Source organism: Aythya fuligula, chromosome 17, assembly GCF_009819795.1.
Source record: "Aythya fuligula isolate bAytFul2 chromosome 17, bAytFul2.pri, whole genome shotgun sequence".
NCBI lineage: Eukaryota > Metazoa > Chordata > Aves > Anseriformes > Anatidae > Aythya > Aythya fuligula.
This window is the reverse complement of record NC_045575.1, coordinates 3855599-3873824: the sequence shown is the minus strand read 5'-3', so window position 1 is coordinate 3873824 and position 18226 is coordinate 3855599. Positions and strand designations below refer to the sequence as shown.

The 18226-nt window shown below is 54.2% G+C and overlaps 1 protein-coding gene across 14 annotated transcripts in view; it reads left to right on the top strand.

The window, feature by feature from the left end:
- Positions 1 to 18226, top strand: part of NCOR2 (nuclear receptor corepressor 2) — a 222326-nt gene that overhangs the window by 76780 nt on the left and 127320 nt on the right. For all 14 annotated transcript variants that reach the window (XM_032198747.1, XM_032198746.1, XM_032198739.1 and 11 more), the window contains exon 4: positions 8249 to 8429. In XM_032198747.1, the coding sequence (XP_032054638.1) occupies positions 8249 to 8429 (181 nt within the window). The remainder of the gene's footprint in view (positions 1 to 8248; positions 8430 to 18226) is intronic.

Sequence of the window (18226 nt, the reverse complement as noted above, 5' to 3'; positions counted from 1 at the left end):
CGGTGTCTGGGTGTGCAGCTCAGACGAGTGCCATGAGGCTCACGGTGCTGTAGCTGCATTAACCGCGGGAGCTGATCTGTTTTAAAGGCCATCACTCTCGCTCTCTGTTTCATCACAAAATGCTGCTCTCTCACAGTTTCTCTTCTGCATTTGATGCTTAGTGGTTTTGCAAAAAAAAAAAAAAAAAAAAAAAAAATTGCCTGGAAGTGAAATAAGAACCTTGCAGCCGTAGGTTTATGCAAAGCATTTTTTTGATGCTCGCTCCCTAGGCTAAGAATAAAAGTAGTGCAGAGTCACTGAGCCGCTGCCTGTGGCCAGCCAGAAATGAATCTGCTTCTCTAAAATTGTAATTGTTAGGGGAGAGGAAAGGCAGTGGGACTGGATGAGCTTTGAAGTACCCCCCCCAACCCAACTATTCTGGTATGTCTCAGGCTGCTGAATGAGTAAGGGCGCGGAGTAACCAGGGCACCAGGGACTTGGCTGGAAATGCCGACAGGCCCCTCTATTTCTAGTGGGATGGATTTACCCTGGTGCTCAGCAGAAGCAAAACCGTGATAATTTGGAGGCAAAAACCACTCTCCCAAGTTAGTTGTGCATATGCCCTACTGGACGGGCTCTTCTGCGTTGTGGACAGGCCCGTGACCCTTGCGTGTACAGAGGGGTAATGTCACTTTGACAACGAGTCGTTTACGGCTGCGTGACACGTTGCCTTGGCTTGCTTTGGTTCCCCAGCGCCGACTTCTCCTTAGCACAGTGTAACACGGTTAAGTTGGAAGCAAACCAGGCTCAGCTAAATACGGGGGAGATGGGTAACGAGGACCTGGCAACATGTTCCTGCCTGCTTTTGCTTTTCACACTAATTATGGTTTGCAGAACGGAGAACCAGTTCTGCTCTCCAGTAAAACGAAGGTTTCAAGGTCTGAATATGCTGTTAAAAAAAAAACAAAAAAAAAACAGATCTTGGTGGTTCTGCATAACTGAAAAAACAGCTGCAAGCCCTGGTGTGTGCTGTGCCACAAACCTCATCTGTTGTGGTCATCCAAGCATCTCCCTTCAGCTTACAAACGTTTCAAACTCCCCAAACTTACATTTTTTTTGTTGTTGACAATCACGTGGATTGTGGGCAAATGTTAATTGGGGTTGTCAGGTACACAGGATACACATCCAAGCGGTTGTGGTGGTTGCCTCAGCACTTTCAACCTGAATGTTTAAGTTTTGGCATGCTATAAAAAGAATTCTTTTTTAATGACAGCCCCAACTTACTTTGCATCCTTTTTTTTTTTTTTTTTCCTGTAGCATCTGAAGAATTGAACTTTTGCAAAAATTAGACTTGATAATAAAGCTAGCGTTGCCACTTCAGCTTAGCTCGGTTGGCATCTTCCACCAAAATGCTGGGATATAAACTTAAAAAAAAAAAAAAAGACAAAAAACAAAACCTGAAATTGTGCATCTGGGGACGCAAAATGAGGGGTCTGCAGAAATTCTCAACCTAGTGTAATTAATTATTGAAGTCATTTTAAGTCACGTTGAGGTCGGGGAGGTGCTAGTCTATCTCGCAGAGCTGTTTCTCTGCATTTTTAGGTGCCGTGCTTTAAAACCTCTCCCATGGCTTTGCTTTTCCATCTTTGTAGCGTGAGGATCCGCTGTAAAACCGCGCCTGATGGAGCGTAAATGGAGCCCTTGGGGAGCGTGGTCGCTCACCTGAGAGCTGCGGGGCCCCGGGGCTCCTGGAATGGGTCGAGCTGGATATTGATATGGTGATATTCCCCCCAAAAAAACTAACTTTGGGTCTGCCTGCAACGGAGCAAAGGCAGGAGGAGGGAGGGCGGTGAGAGCAGCCGTCTCTGCAGCTGAGTCCCCTTTGGCAGGTTCACGCCAGGCGCATCTGTAAGCACTTTGGCTTTGTTCCTGGGCTGGGATTGATGGGTTTTGAGCAGAGGCAGCTGGCTCTCAGCGTGAGGGGCTGGGAGGGAGGGAGCGACCAATGGCAAACAAATAACGTCTGCAAAGCGGGCACGGGGGAATAAATAGAGGGAAGCACAGGGTGTGCTGTGTCTGAAAGGAGGAATCTCATCTGGGGCGAGCTGTGCGCTGCCCTGCCTGGCACGCAGCGCTGGTGGGCGTCAGGCATTTGGTTATGAATTTCCAGGCTGCTTTTCCTGCCTTCCTCCTCCTCCCCTCCAAGCAAGTGTCGGCTGCAGGGGGGGGGAAACCCTCCCAGTCCCCTCTGCTTTGGGTACTGGAGAGGAAGCAGCCTGTCTGGTGGTGGTTGTGCTGTCTGAAGCTCTTCCAGGATCACTCCCACCCCTTGAAAGGATAAATTTGTGAGTGCAGTGCAAGTGGAAGGTGGTTAGATGGGCTTCCTGGAGCACCGCAGGATTTTTTTTTTTCCCTCTCCAGGCTGCTGTCTTGTTGTGGTCACTAAGGAATAACCCGGTGAAAAGGGAATTAGCAGTGGAGCTTTTCATGATTTTTTAGGTACGGATCAGCTGCTGGTGGCAAAAACTCGAGTGGCAACGTGCCGCAGGGACTGTCTCAGGGCCCCATTCCTAAGTTTTGGGTCAGTCAGCCCTGAGAGTCGTTGTCATCCCTTGGTGGATGGGCAGAGACCCGAGCTCCCTGTGTAGCATTCCTGGCTTGGAAGAAGGGAAGGAAACCCAAGCCCTTCGGCATGCGCTGCTATAGGGCCGCCTGGCTCCGTGCTGCTCCGCAGGGATGTGCTGCTTTCCTTGATGACTTTTTTGGTAGCAGGCTTTTTCTTGGAAGGATCCAGCGACTTCCCCTTAGCTTGTTCAGCCGGCTGTGCCAACTGGACTGCAGGAGTGAGGAGAAGTATTTCAGGATCTGCCGTTGGTACAAGTCGTACCATGAATGCCTGCAGAGGAATGTCCTGGCAAGGTGACAGGGATTAGGTTTTTTTTTTTTTCCTTCCTCTTCTATGTGTATTTTGATCTGAAAGGAGACAAAGTGGATTGAGTTAAACGGCAGGTGCCAGTGGGGCAAGGGGGCTGAAAAATCAAAGACCCAGGCTTTTCTGGCCTCGTGCGAGTCACAGTTTTGAAGCGAGATTCCTCGTCAAGGCAGGAATGCTGGGGTGGATTATGGCTTCGCTGGCAGAAAATGTGGCCCTAAATAAATGGCATGCATGTTAACGCGGTGTATTCCGCCTTTGTCCAGAAGAAGATGAGTCACTATTTTCGTAGGAGATTATTTTACCAGTTGATGAGACCGTGCTCTCTTCTTGGAGTCTTTCTGCTCAGCAGTCGGAGGAGGAGTTGGAGAGGAGTTGGCCCAGCCTTCGTCTGAAGCATGATATTTGGGATACGTTGAGCAGCTGCCGTGCTCCTGCAGCCACCCGAGATAGCCATGTGCGATCCAGCATGAGAGCAGGCCTAATTACTGCGCTTATTGGACGTGATTAATCCTTCTGGCTGAGGAGCCTGAGGAGTTGTGGGAGGCTGGAGCGGGTGGGGAGCCGGTGCGGCGTGCGTGGCCGCTGGAAATACACGTAATGTGCACTGCTCAGCCTTCATCTGCGCCGGGCCAAATGGCACCAACTGCTCCGGAGTTAACGGCGCGACCAATCGGAGTTTATTTATGGCCTTTAATTAAAGTTTCCATTTTTAAAGGTGACCCTTTTCTCCGGAGCGAGCAGCGGCGCGGCTGAAATCCCCTGCAACCGTAGATCTTGGTGGCTTTTCACACTTCAAATCGTGTTCTGGGAGATGGATTTTTCTCCCTCCTTAAGTGAACGTGGGAAAATGCTGGCTGGAGAGGGCAGCTGCTGGCGCGTGGGTGCTCAGTGCTGGTGTCATGCTGTGTCCCACAAGCACCCACTGCTCTCCGTGGGCTGTGGGCACAGAGGTGACCGAGGGGCCTCGGAGGAGATGTGGGGACACCAGGCTTCGTGGGACGGGTCCCTGTGCCACGGCAGGGAGGTGTGAGGGGGAAGCTGGGCTTTGCCTTGGCTGCTGTGGAGGCGTAACAGCTGATGGAGCAACTTTTCCATGCGTAATCTTGAACCAGATTTGTTTCTAGGGAGGAAAGGTGATCTTGTGCTGCGGGCAGCAGGTCTGGTGAAACACGGGATGTCCCTCAAGTCATTAGGGCAACGAACGCTCCAGCGACCCAGGACTGCCAAGGGTTTTTTTCAGCAGGACTCCAGATTCGGAGTGTGTGAAGAAAGGTGAATGAGGAGCACATCGGGGAGCTGCAGGGACGCACAAGTATTCGTCCTCCTGAGCGAGCCTGTGCCGCTCTGTGGTACGGCGCTGAAGCTTTTCTGCTGGTCCTGGCCATGAATAATTCAGGCCCGCTTAAATATGCACGTTTTAAAATAAAGCATCTGCTCCCATCAGATCGCAGTTGGCTCGGAAGAAGTTGGCTGAGGGGTTGTGTGGGGCTGCCGAAGCTCAGCCGCCTGCCCGTGTGTGCGGGAATGCAGGAGCACGGCGAGGACACGTTGGGGGGAACCTCCTGGCAGTGGGGACCTGCAGGGCTCGAGCTGGTGTCCTGGAGCATCGCGGTGAGCAGAGCGTCCTGCTCGGGGCCGTCCCGCACCTTCTGCTTGTGAAGACACAGCCCTGCTGCTGGCAGACGTGGCTCAGGGCGTGAGAACTCCACCTTCCCTACCCAGACAAGTCGTGCTGTTTTTTTTTTCCCCCTCCCTCTCCAGCTGTATGACAGAGGGAATATATCAGCCGGCCCTGTGCGTGTTTTTCTAGCTGCCTGGTGGCAGGTTTGCTCCTACGAACCCTCTGGTTTCTCTCTTTAACAGGTCTCAATTTGCCCAGTCTCTTACTCTGGATATCATTGGCCATAAAGAGCTCGCTGAAACCTCTTGCAAATCTTAGCATTGGCTATAAATAATTCACTGCAGCACTGGTGGTTTTCTGTAGTGCTCACTCATTTTATTGTCTGTCTGTACCTGTGGGGGTTGGAGATATTTTTTTTTAGACTTATTTTTGGAGACTGTTTCCCACCAAACCATCTCAGCCAGAGGAAATAAACAGCTGCAGCGAGGCTATCGTTTACCTTCGCTCTTGTTCCAAGAGTCGGCGAGAGCCAGTTTTCCCACCTGCCTGTCTTTGGCCCCGCGATGCAGGGAGCAATATTTGTAGATGGAAGCAAAACTTAAAACGCAGCCTTGCTGGGAAGTTGGTGGGAGCCTGCCTGGAGCTCCTGTTGGTTTTGGGAGCCCCTGGTGCTGAGGACAAGTCTGGGTGAAGTCAGAGGGGGCTTCTGCTTCGGGGTCTGCCTGCTGCTGCCACCTTTGGCTTCTTGGAGGAGTGGAGAAGGGGAAGATCTGAAGAAAGGAGGGGGTGTGCTGCTCTGCAGAGCAGGGCAGTGCTCCCGAGGTGGGTTAAGGGGGTGGGAAGCTTCTCTTTGACCTCAGGAAAAGTTTGTACTTGCCCATTTCCCTGTGATTTAGCTTCAGCAAAGTAAGGAAGATAAAGGTAAGCTCCATTTAGATCTAATCAGGGCTGCTCCTACAAACTCCCCGAGGGCAGCTCGGGATGTCTGCTTGGAGCCTCTCTCCCAGGTGATGGATGCGCTCAGCCTCCTTTATACCCGGCTAGCACTCCAACCCCTTTTTAACCCGTTTTGTGCTCAGATGGTTTTGCTGTAGGCACGACGTGGCAGGCGGTGTTTTCCCAGGCTGTGCTGAGCACCTTGCAGCTGCACGATTCCAGCCATTTACGCCAGGATCTGCTGGGGAAGAGACTTGGTCTGTGAGTCACCCGGCTCTGCAGCTGGCGGTGGGCAATTAACTTTTTAGATTAGCAATAAACCAAAGGTCTCATCTCGGGTCATCCCAAGCTTCTGGCTCAAAGCAGAGCTGCGTGCAGACGGCTGGGCACGAGGACAAACCCTAACCCTGGTGCATCAGCGCGCTGCTCTGCTCCTGCAGGTCGAGTTGGGTTCGTGGGGAAGGCTTCCAGGTGAGGACTGACCTGCCCCGCTTCGTAATTAACACTGGCGTTTGTTTTATTTCACGTAATGAGGCCTAACTCCCCTGCAATTACAAACTCTCTTTCCCTTCAGCCAAGTAGGGATCTCTGGAGGACGGCAGCCAGGTGGGAACTGGTTGGAAAACGCAGCGAAACCCCAGGCTCGGTGTAACGGGACGGTGGTGTGTTAGGCAGGGCTGTTTTTATGCTGATGGCAACGTCACCGCTGTGTAAAAGTGGGTTGGAAGGAGCCGGCTGCGGGTGAGGATGTGAGGAGTGAAAGGTGTGAAGGCTTCAAGCAGGAGCCTTTCTGCTCGCAGCCGGGACAGGCTGGGCGGGTTGTGCCGGGCAAAGTCATCCTGGGAGCGGCTGGAAATTCCAGTGCACGGAGCTAACAGCTCCAGTGGATGTGGAAATGGAAATAAAACAGCACCCTGCAACGCTGCAGCTGTTCTCCCCGGCATGGCCCCAGCCTCAATGTAAGTAAACTGCCTCCACGAAGCCGAGCGGATCCCTTGCCTTAAAGCCACGTGCGTTGGGTGCAGCGCGTTGCAGCGCGCTCCTGGCAGGTCTGGGAGCTGTCCTGCATCAATTAGCAGCTTCTTGGTAACACAGCCTTAAAAAAAAATAAAAAAATAAAAAAAAAATGGGAGGGGGAGAAGTGAAAATAAATCCATCTGATTTTTAATTGCCGTGGTACAGTAGAGCCTTGGGTGTTGGAATATTTTAACACCTGCCCAGCTCAACAGTTGCTCATTGTTGCCGGGGTTTGCAGCAGGGCCTGAATCAGCGGCGTGCAGCTGCGGGCGGGCAGGGTTTGCACAAGGGGTTGGGGCAAGCCAGCAGGAAACTCGAGAGGTGCCACGGGATGGTTCTGGGCTTGCTGAGGAAAGTTGTGCGTTTGGAGCGGGAGAGCGTGCAGGTGAGCTGTGTTCAGTGCCAAACCGAGGGGCTGCTCTGCTCTCAGCCTGCATTGCTTGTGTGCTCGCTCTGTGTGCCCGCAGCTCGGGGTTTGAGTGGCAAAAGCAGAGGCTCCCTGCTCTCCCATCCCCTTTCTGCGGGGAAGGAGGAAGAGGACGAGCCAGATTCTGTTTCTGTGTGTCAGCAGCAAGCTGGGCCCGACTCTCAGCGCGGCGCGCCTGTGCCAAACCCACAGCAGCAGAGGTTGGCCTGCGCGTGCTTTGGGACCAGTGCTGGTGTTTAAATGGAAAAAAAAAATAAAAAATAAAAAAATAGAGGGGGTGAGACAGAAGCAGCCGTGGCTCACATGCCCAGAGCTGGGCAGGGTTTGGTAGGGGAGCACAGCGGCTGTGCGTGCTCCCCAGGAAGGTGCCCAGGAAGGAGGTTTGTGCCAGGTGCCACCTCCTCCGATGCGGTGCAGAGCCCTGACAGCCTCTGGGGGGACTCCACTGCCTTCAGAGGGCTCTGGCTCCTTCCCTTTCTGTCCTCCTCCGCGAGGTGTTTAATGAGCTAGGTAAAACTGAGAGTCAGCAGTCCCTGTCTGTGGGTGGGGGCCGAGCCCCATACAAGACCCCCATCTGCTGTGCTTGCCCTTGACAAAACGCCTCCCTCCCTCCCTCTCCTTTGAGTAGCATCAAAGGCATCAGCTCGTCCTTTGGTGGCTGGGAGGATGCTGGCACCACACAGCTCAGGAGGACTCCAACAGTCTTGCTTAAGGGAGAAAAAGAAAAAAAGCCATTTTTTTTCTTTTTTTTTTTTTTTTTCCAAGGTTTGAATCTTCTGTGTTTCATTTTAATTTTTAAGAGAGACATCTGCATGAGGTGTTAAAAACACCTTTGGAGCTGCTTCAGCGAAGCTGATCCTTGGGCGTAGTAAAAGGTTTAGTGTATTTTTGTAGGATCCCTTTACAGCTCCCACAGGAGAATCCTGCTAGGAAACGCAGAGCTACAAAAAGTTTTATGCTTGTTTAAAAAAAACACAAAACAGTTTCCAGGTATTACCAACTGCGTCGCATTTAACAGGTGAAAAGACGTTTGGGCCCGATGTGAGTACTCAGTACCGCTGCTATTGCTGGGTAACACCTCGATGGCTTGCCAGGTCTGTGTCGGGTACACGCAGCTGCACGTGGCCCCTTTCGGTCCTCCTCCGTTTGAGGAAATAAATCCCTACCCTCCAGCCGCAGAGGAGGGTGCGTTTCTTCCTCGGGATGTCATCTTTGGTACGAGATGCTTCATCCCTCCTTCGGGGGACGGGTGAGCCCTCTGTCCTGCCCGAAGGGCTCGTGTCTTGGAGCTGGGTGCCTGTTTTCTCAAGTCTCCTTTCCTCTCTGTCCCCAGATCTCAGGAGCTGCACCTGAGGACCGAGGCGCATTCCTATCTCTCCGACCTGACCAAGCCGTCAGACCTGGAGTTCATTGAAACGAAGCGGCCGCGCCTGGATCTGCTGCAGGACCCGCTGCTGCGGCACTCGCCTCTGCTGAACCAGAGCCAGCAGGCAGGGACTGAGGATCTCTCAAAGGTACGGGGACAGCGCTGCGGGAGCTCTGCACCTCGGGATCCCTGCCTTGTGCAGAGGGGTCTTTGGGGCTCTGTTGCTGCTGAAATCCCTGTAGGCGGTGGTTCCTGGTGCGTCATACGGAGCTCGGCGTTGTTGGATGGCATTCAGTGAGATGGGGGGGACGGTTTTGGGGGAAAAGGAAGGCATATAGGGTTTTCCCCTCAACCATTATAGTCACGGGCCTGTGTTTACCAGGCTATTAGATGCACCAGAGCGTTTGGGAAGTTCCTGTTGGCTGAATTAGGGTTGGTCGTGTCCGGCTTTTCTGGATGCTGTGCCTTGATTTGATTTTTATTTGACCTTTCTCATTTATCACATCTCTTTTATTTAATATTGGTGTTTGAAGGGCTGGAATTGGTTGCTGGTGGTTCCTTAATATAATCTTCCCCAGGAAAGCCTCCCTTGCCTTAGTCTCATGTAACGCAGCAAATTGTTTACGTGCAATTGTCTCCTCTGCATGTGTGATGAATAGTACAAAGAAAAATCTCGTGCTCGGGTGCCTGTTCGGATTTAGCTGTGTGCTGTCGGGGTAAGTTGGCTTTGGCTTTGCCCTGAGCTCGGATGTGTTCGTGGCTGGCAGGAAGGTGCTGCCCTGGGGCTCCAGCACCGTGGGCACTGGGGATTAATGCAGGGTGGGCTTTGGGGCTTTCTGAGTAAAAGGGAAGGGAGGCTGGCATCATTACCCAGGGTGGGAGGGATGTTTTCCTGTATCACCGCGGGAGCTGCTGCAGTAACCTGTGGGCAAGCAGCTCTGCTTGGCAGTGCCAGGATATTCAGACTTCTCCCCTAATGGTGGGCACGATGTGAGGCTGTCCTGAGTGAGAAGGAGGTTTAACCTGGGGAAAATAAGGGCGATTCGGATTCTGAGGGAGGCGTGGGCACATTCCTCGGAGGAGAGGGCTGCAGTGGCCGAGCCGCTGCTGCCGAAGAGCCGCGTTTGAACCGCGAAATGAAAAACGCACCAGACACTTCAGCTCTCCCTCCTTTTGCTCTCGATAGCGTGTTGCCTTGGAAAAGATGCCTCTGAGGGGCCGTGGCCCTTTTCCGTTCCGTTTTTGCTGCTCCCTCGGAGCTGCATCTTGATGAGGCAGCGCCGAGCCCAGCTGGGAGCCTGCTGCCCCTAGCCGCGAGCCGCACCGCGGTGGCGCTGAACCGGGGAGGGTTCTCTGCGGATGCTGGGCTGGGTGGCTGATGGGGAGAATAAACTGTTGGCCCTGAGACAAAAAAATATCCTCTCTCCAAAGACGTGAGGAAACCAGGACAGCTTTTCTGTCTGCACATTATTTCCATCAGCAGTTCTGTGCTGCTTCTCACCGGAAAACCACGTATTGTCTCAGCTATTTGTTCCTAATAGGCAAAGCCACTCTTGAGGCATTAGTTGCCGAGTTGAGGGGCTGCATTTACTTCTTGGTCTGTGACACGTTTCCAAGAATTACATGCATTTTATGGGGCTTAAAACATTTGTTAATGAAAGAGAGAGAGAAAGCTGGGCGAGACGATTCAGCAGGACAAGATTATGCTTTTAGCGGAGTCATTTGTAATTTCTAAGCCTGGGAAGAGGAAAAAATGATTGGGAAGCGTCTGAGTGGAGCTCAGAACTGGCAGGGCTGTTTCCAGAGTGAGTTTGACTGCGGATGCTGTGAGACCGGGCTGATCTCGGCGCTGTTAAGTGGCTGGGAGCAGCAGGCAAGCCTGGGGTGCAAAACCACCCCTCGGAAGGTCTCGCTGCCTTTGCAGCTTTGGAAGTTGGGTTAATAGCAGTCTTCTGGCTTCATTATTGAGCAGCCATCCTTACAAACTGCTTGCGGACATGAGGGTTGTGATAAAGCTCGTGCAGTTAATCCGTGCATTGCTCTGAGCCTGTTTGAAGACGTGTTCTCGGTGTGCTCGTCCAGGGGAAGGGTTGAGAACTGGGACCGATCCTTGGCCGTGAGCTCTGGACGCGTGCATATCTGGGCTGTTTACATGTCTAAATCTCCTTTTTGCCTCCGTGCTCAGCCAGCAGCAGCAATAGCTGATAAAGACCTGACGAGCAGCTGCGCAGGGCTCCATCACCGCTGTTAGTCGCTCTGCGTGTCTGGTGTGACCTCCTAAAACGAGACAGCACGGTGCCTCCCTTCCAGCAGCTACTCTGCCTCCTCCAGCAGACGCTGGCCCTTGCTTTGCTTCTAGCAGCACCTTCATCTCCCCGCTCTCTCATCCCATCCACCTGCTCTCGGGGTCCTTCCATGAGCTTCGCTCCCTCCCCGTGGGCACAGGGTGTTGCTGGAGCCCCACGAGCTGCACGGTGGTCGGAGCAGATGCAGGATGCCTGGACCAACGATGGGAGCATGCAGCCTGGAACAGAGAGAGACAGAGAGAGAGAGAGAGAGAGAGGGAGAGAGAGGTGCTATTCCTGCCTCCGCTGCTGACTCAGTGCGTGACGGAGGCAGTCGATTCTTTATCTAGGGCAGCTTTGCAAACTGTTTGAGCTCTTGGGGTAAAACGCACCACGTGAGGCGAGTATTACCAAACACACCGGTGCTTACTTAAACAGTGTCCTAGGAGTCATCCGCTTACCCCTCACCCCATTCCACGGTGCTGCAGTCACGGCGTTGCGAGGAGCTCCGTTTATTCATCGGTGCCAGGAGTGCTCTTTGTGGTGGTTTTAGGGATGGAGCTAAATGTTGCCCAGCAGAGCGCTCCCCAGCCAGCACCATTTTTATAGGGGGTTTCTGCCTTTTTTGGGGGGGCTTATCGGCCCCTGTCAGCCCCGGGGAGAAGTAACACAGCCCTGTACATTTCCAAGGCCGTTGGTTTGGGCCCTGAGCTGTGCTGTGAACACTAACAAAGTAATTGACGTGGCAAATCTGGGTAACAGATTCTGGAGTTTTTCCCATTAACACCCCCAGAAAAGAAGTAGACCATTTATGGCTTTTATTCATCGCTTCCTCATCTGTCTCTTTCCCAAATACAGCCGGGCCCCTTTTACCCCGTTCCGGATAACAGCAGCCTCACTTAAGTAAGGATGGGTTTGTAAGGCGAAGGCGATGTCTGTTATTAGATCAGCTCCGTACGTCTGGAGAAAACAGGCATGCTTTGGGGGCAGTGAGCCTCTCAAAAGCAGCAGCTTTACAGCAAAGTCGCAGTTGTTGTAGCAGAAAGAACATTACCTGCTCGTATGAACCTTGGTTTGCTCATATCCTTGAGCACTCGTATTTCTTTTCAAGCCAGAATCAGAAGGCTGTCTTCCTGCCTGCTTTTCCCCACTTGAGCATCTCTTTCTCTGGAGGCGAGGTGGCTGTCACGTTGCTGCAGGGCACGGAGCCCGCTGCTGCTGCTGCTGGATGGAGCCAGGTGAGCTCAGGCTGCGTGGGGGGACGAGAAATGAAATCCCCCCCGTGCCCTCCACCTTAGCATAGGCTGACGTTGCCTCTGAAAAGGTGCTCCCGTGAGCTAGCTGAGAATAGCCAGGCACAAGTAAAGCAGAATTGCTTTTTCTATCCCTGCGAGCACGGATGGGAGCCTTGCCGAAGAGCTGCCGTGCCGCGGATTTGCCGGCCGTGCTCCTGGCAGAGGTGCTGGAGCTGGCTCCCAGGACCCTCGGTGGCGTCTGCGTGTTCTCCAACAAAGCCACGGACCCTCGTCACGTAACGCCAGATAAGAACAGAGCCGGCTGCTCCCCGGCAGACCAGCCGTGTGTCTGCGTGATGCCCTGTCTCTGTGCATCCGCGCGTGCTGGTGCTGCGGGCGGTGCTGCCCCGGGTCAGCGTGCTGCGCCTGGCCGCGCAGAGCCTGCTCGCTGCTCCGCAGAGCCGGGGGCCAGTCCTGCTTCTCCCCTTCCCTTCCACCTCTTTTTATTCCCTCTGCGCTTCCACTTGCTCTTCCCATTTCTGAGACTGCTTTTCCACCACGTATGTGGCTTGCTGCTCTTCCTATAGGATGTGAGTCAGGCGTGATCTGCATGTAGTCCCCTCGCCAGGCTGGCTGGCTGCACTTCTCGGAGCCCGTTGCTCCGGCAGGGCCGTGCTGCCGGGGAGCCCTGTGGGATCACGGCTACGGGGCTGGGCGCAGGAAACCCGAACCTCGCTGCCGTGTCCGCCCCAGCAGGCCGCTGGTCACCGGGTAAGTCTCTTCCCCTTTCTGTGTCTCAGATTTCCCCGTCTGTAGCAGGGACAATGCCACTTCCCTCTTTTGTACAAGAGTTAACAGCTAGCGGTGGAAAAAGGCTGTTAACAGGCCGTGTGGTGGTGGTGCTCGGACTCGGCTTTACATTGTTGGGGGGTTTTAATTTCTTCCCTTTCTGCATGAATGTTTGTGTGGCGCTGTGCACTGGAAGCTGGGATAGGAAAAGAGAAGGTGGGACTCGAGGAACAGGCAGCAGCAAGGCCAGGAAATATATATGGCAAGCAGAAATTAGGGCAAAGGGCATTATGCTTTGATGCACATTAATGTAGCTTTAAAAGCAATTAATTGAGAAAAAAAAAAAAAAGGCTGAATTAACATGTTTAAAATGCATTTTTAATGATGCGTTGCAGCCAGCACCGTGCATGCCAAATTTCACACCGGCTGCCCATTGCAGAGCCCCGTTTCCAACAAGCTCCTGGAGCTCTGCGGTGCGGTGGGAGGGCGCTCGGCCAGCCCCTGCGCTCCTACCCCTGCCATGCACCGAGGGCACTGCAGGAGCCTTTTGGGAGCCCTGTTCCTGCTCCCTGCTCCCTTCCTTGCCAAATGTGCCAGGGTTCGGGAGGGATTTGAGGCTGGGGACTCCAAAAGCAGAGGTTGCAGAGGCTGCGGCTTCCCTCCTGCAAGGGTTTTGCCTGGCTTCGGCTCGGGGAGGTGCTGGGGGGGACTCGGCGCTGGCTGGGACCCAGTCTGCAAGGCGAGGGGAGGTGGGTGCCTCCGATCCCAGCGCCGCTAGCCGGGCTGGTAAATCACCAGGCTCCTCTCCGCTCCGTGCTTTCTGCGTGGCTTTGTTATGGGAACATTGATCTGTTGCTGGGATTAACCTCTCAGAGTTTCCAGTGGGCTGGTCTCACAGTTATTAATGAAACTGGCTGGAACTTGTGTTGACCTTGGCAGAGGCCCCACTTGGCTAGGAGGGAGCTGGCAGAGGCATAATCTCTAATTGAGTAATCCAGCGCAGGGGGAGGGGAGCGGAGGGGGTGGAAGCTCCGCAGCGCTTTGAACTCGGCGAGCTGCGGCGCTCGAGCAGGATGTGTAGGAGTGGGGCTCGCAAACTTGCTGAGCACGGCGACCTGCGAGGGAGAGAGCGAGGAGAAGCGAGGCGACGGCGGCGCGCTCGCATCAGCTGGGCGGCTCGGGCTCCCCCCCCCAAGCTCTGGCCTCTTCTCCCCGCAAAAAGTGGAGCTGGATCCCGGTGCCTCCCCAGATTTATTGCCGTGGAACAATGGCACGAAGCGGCTGGGTGGTAGAGCAGAGCTGCGAGCCTCGGCCCTCCCTGGGCGCGCGTCCTCCTTCCGTAGCCTCCCAGCCCGTGGCATGGATTGCACGGGGCTCTCCCTTCCTCTCCCCGGGTTGGTTTGCGCTTGGCAAAAACAGCTCCGGGCTTGTTGGTGGGGCTGTTGATGAAGCTGGGGAGCCAGTGGTGATGTGGGGCTTTTCTCCTTGTCAGATTTACCCTGGTGGGCAGGGAAAGGCCGCAGACTCTGTGCCCAGACACGGTGGCCACAGCCTTGCAGTGCTGAGCCGCAGGAGATCAGGCTCCCGATGGAGAGAGGACACCCCAAATACTTCCAGCTCCCTGCCCTGCGACAGGTGAAAATGCCTCAAGTGTTTCACCACTGCTTCTGTCCCCCTTCCCCAGCAGGGAGCAGCGTTTCTTACCAACTCCCTTTGCAGCCGCCTTCTCCGGAACATGCTCGGGGCTTCCCCCAGGACCGACCGGTCCCAAACTGGTGGTGCAGTTGGGCATCCAGCAGGAGTGAGCGGCATGGGGCTGTCGAGCTGGAGAGCTGTAGGAGCACCCCAACACAGCGCGCCGAGCATCCACCCATCTGCCACGCGGCTGCTCACGCTGTTGTCTTGTGCCTGATAAAAATCGAATTGCAGAAATGATCCTGTGGGGTGGGGGAGGACTTCGCGTTAGGGCAGCAATGATTCAAAGCTATTTCTGGGAAGATGAGGGAGATGTTGTCATTCTCGGTTATTCCAAACATATTTAAAAGCTGAAATATTTGCATTGTTCATGCTGTCACGCTGCAAACACTTCTGGCTGGGTTCCTCTCTCCTCTGCCTTCTCCTCCCTCCCCAGAAGACCGTTTCCAACAGGACACGGGTGTGCGTCAGCCCTGCCCACCTGTGCATGAGCACACACGTCGGGCAGCACGCAGCCGCCTTGTGCAAAGCGTCTGGCACTCGTGGTGGGTACAGGAGGTTGGTTCATCGCCCCTCGCCAAGCTGGAGAGCTGCGAGGGCTTGTCAGCAGCCCCTGCTGCTCACCGAGGGACAGGCACCCGAGGCACCAAGCAGCTGGAGGAGCATCGCATCCGGGAGGGTTGGGCAGTGCCACGCGTGGGCAAAAAACTGAGCTATGGCCTGAGAGATGTGGGCATGGCAGGGGGAAGCCCTCGTGAGCCGCAGAAACGCTCTGGAGATGAGGTGTAAGAAGTGAGCTCGACCTTCTCCCAGCTGGCTGTCCTCTGCCCGGCTGCTCCAGTCCTGCTGCCACTGGAAACCCGCAGGTGAACCGGTCGTGCCTCGAGTGCAGGTGGCTGGGCCTTGCTTCCTCCGGCTCCTTTGTGCTCATCGACATCCGAAACGACCTCTTAAATTGCCTTTCAAACTGAGAAGGCAGCGGGACGAGGCCGGCTGCTCCCTGGGAACTTGCTTTGTCGTTTACATACATTTTTTGTTCCATTCGGTCAATGTTACAAGGCTCACGTAGTGTGACATCTCCCCGATCTGCTTGGGGGAAAGAAAGTCCCCTGACTTCCTATGCCTCACCCCAGTAATTGGAAGAAATACAGCCAGTGGCTGTGCTTGCAGCAGGGCAGCCTGGCGAGCTGTGTGCTGCATGGATCCACAGTGATTGTTGTTTTTTTTTTCCCTGTCTTTGAAGTGTTTGTACATCTGTTACGGAGTAAAATGCTTTTGAAGCCCATTTTTTCTTTAACAGCAAGGATTGTTATGTGCCCTGCTGTTATTTCCTGAAAGCGATAGCCAGAGCTAGTTTGCTGCTTAACTTTGAGCCCTCAGGTGGAGCTGGGGCTGGTGTCAGGAGCTGTGCCCTGGCTGGGAGGCGAGGAGCAGCGCAGGTGACGAGGGCTGTGCTGCCCGCTGGTGCCGGCCGCCCACGGTCAGTCAGAAATGTCAGGTTTTGAGCAGTTGGGGCGGAAAGAAACCCACGCCTGGCGCACATTTCCAGGAACAAATTCAGTCCTGGTAGCGAGAGGCTGTGACATTCTGGCTGTTTCTCTTGCCCCCTGCAGTTTCAGCCCGATTTTGGGATTCTTCGCTTCTAAGCCGCTGGCAGGGGGCTGTGTGCGCCGCAGCTTGCTCCGGAGGCATCGTGCTCCGGGACGGGGTGTGTGATTCTTCCATGGGATCTGCCCAGTTCGTGCAAACGACGAGGCAGCAGGAAGTTATTACCGACTCCCAAGCACGTACATCTTATCACAGATGAAGCTGGGCTCCCTCAGTCAGCACGGCTGCGCTCCCCTCCTCGCCAAGGGGCTTCGAGAGGCCCTGGGAGCGCTTCGGCATCGCTGCCGTGAGCGTACAGCACCTAGCACATCTGCCCGGCTGTACTTTTCCATCGTTATGAAATGCAGTAAATCCACAGTTCTGACTCATGCAACAAAAGCCAGCGAGTTGTGACACCGATCAGATTAATTTTGCGTGCTGCCTTTCTGAGGAGGAGGGCATTTCGTGCTGAATCCTTCCACCGCCGCGCTGGGCGGAAAGCGCCGGAGCTGCAGCAGCGATCGATGGTGTTCGCCTGCTGTTGCTGGAGGGGATGGAGTGGGGGAGTGATTTCAGAGATGGATTTGGCAGCGAGGAGTTGCTGCTCTCTGTGCCTGTGGTGCTGGGAGCTGTAATAACATATTGAACATGGCAACAGCCCTTGCTGAAGCTCAGGAACTTCACCTCCGTGCTTCGTGGAGCCTCATCTCCTAACAGCACCCTCAGCGTCGATAACGAGAGGAGTCGTCGAGTGCCAAAGGCCCTCGTTATAATCACTCTGAAAACCTCCTTGCTTTTTGGACCCAAACCTGCTTTTTAAATGTAAAAACTCTTTGGCTGCGTTCTAGGCAGAGAACAGTCGGAGGGTTTGCTGGCTTGCTCCATGACAAAATGCATTGCAGCTTTGTGCTGCAGGGGGGGGCGAGGGGCCGATGGACACTTGTGTGTGTCAGGAATGCTGGCTGCCTGCTCTGCGAGCAGAGGGGTTGTTTTAGGACAAGCTGACAGGCCCTTGGCTTGTTCTGCTGCTCTCAAAAAATGTAATTCTAATTCTTGGCACCTTTCTCCGAGAGGATAAAGACTGAGAACGCGGTGGAGCCTGTTCCCTCTGCCCTTGGAAACGTGCTTTTACCCAGCTGCAGAGCTGGCTTGGGGCAGGAGCACCGTGCTCCGTCCTGCCCCGTGATTTGGTCAATCCGAGGCAGGAATGAAGGGGGGAGAAGCAGCGAGGGGTGAAATGACCTGGGACACCTCCTCACGGTCCTGACCCGCATCTGGTTGTGATTGTCTCTGGTCATCTTTGACCAAGCATCATCTGTGCGAGCTCTCTGCCTTCCTCCTGGGCTGTGCTTGTGCTAGTTTCTGGTCGGGCCTTCCCTTAGGCACGGTGCTCGGGGGACAGTTTGTCTGCTCAGACAGCTCAACGAGCTCCCAGCCTGTGGCACTGGAGCCTCCGCCGTGTCCCCAGGGGTGCCCCAGGCTGCAGAGCCCACGGTGCTCACCGCAGCCAGCTTCTCCGCTGCCTGCCGGGCACTTCTCCTCCCCTGCTGGTGTGCTGGCAGCGGGCATGGCTGGTTTCTTCCTCCCTGAGGAGGAGCACTGATAGCTCCTCTCCTGCCTTCTGGCCGCCGCCTGGGATGTCGGCCTTCCCGTGGCTGCTGAGGAGAGAGCCATCGCCTGGCGCAAAGCAGGCCGGCCCACGTGGTTACGGGACCAAAGCAAGCGCAGGCTTTTATTTCAGCCTGTTTTTCAGGTCTGCCTCATTTTATCTCGTGCCAGCAATCGCAGGTATGACGTAGGGCAGATAGCCCCCAGCAGCTAACGTGTTCCTGCCTCGGCGGCAGGCGAGTGGCAGACATAAACACAGGAGCCTCCAAGTGCTAAAAGCTACTGGAGAACATGCAGGTATGTGATTAAATGTATAGACTGTTCTGTTAATAGCTTCCAATATATTTGGGGGGTATGTAAATTATACATACGTGTTCCGTGTCTCTATATTTTTCACAGTTTAAGTAATTGAACAATCTGCATTCGTATATATGTATACACGCATATATGCTGCCTTCTACTTGCAAGCTGTGTTTTCAAAGGCTTCTTGTAGCTGTGCTGTTCAATGATCCAGCCTTCAGCAGCCACATGAAGAAAGGCTTATAGTCTCTAGAAAAGCTAAATATTGATTTGAGTCGATCTAGGTGCACTTGGAGACATCACTGGTGTTCATGAATACAGCATAATCTCTGATTGGAGTGGGGAAATTTCATCATAAAGGCCCCAAAAGGGAAGTTTATTATTGCTTTCTTCCAAATGCCTGAATTTTATTAGCTTCAGTCATTCTTGGCAGGGCAGTGGAATGG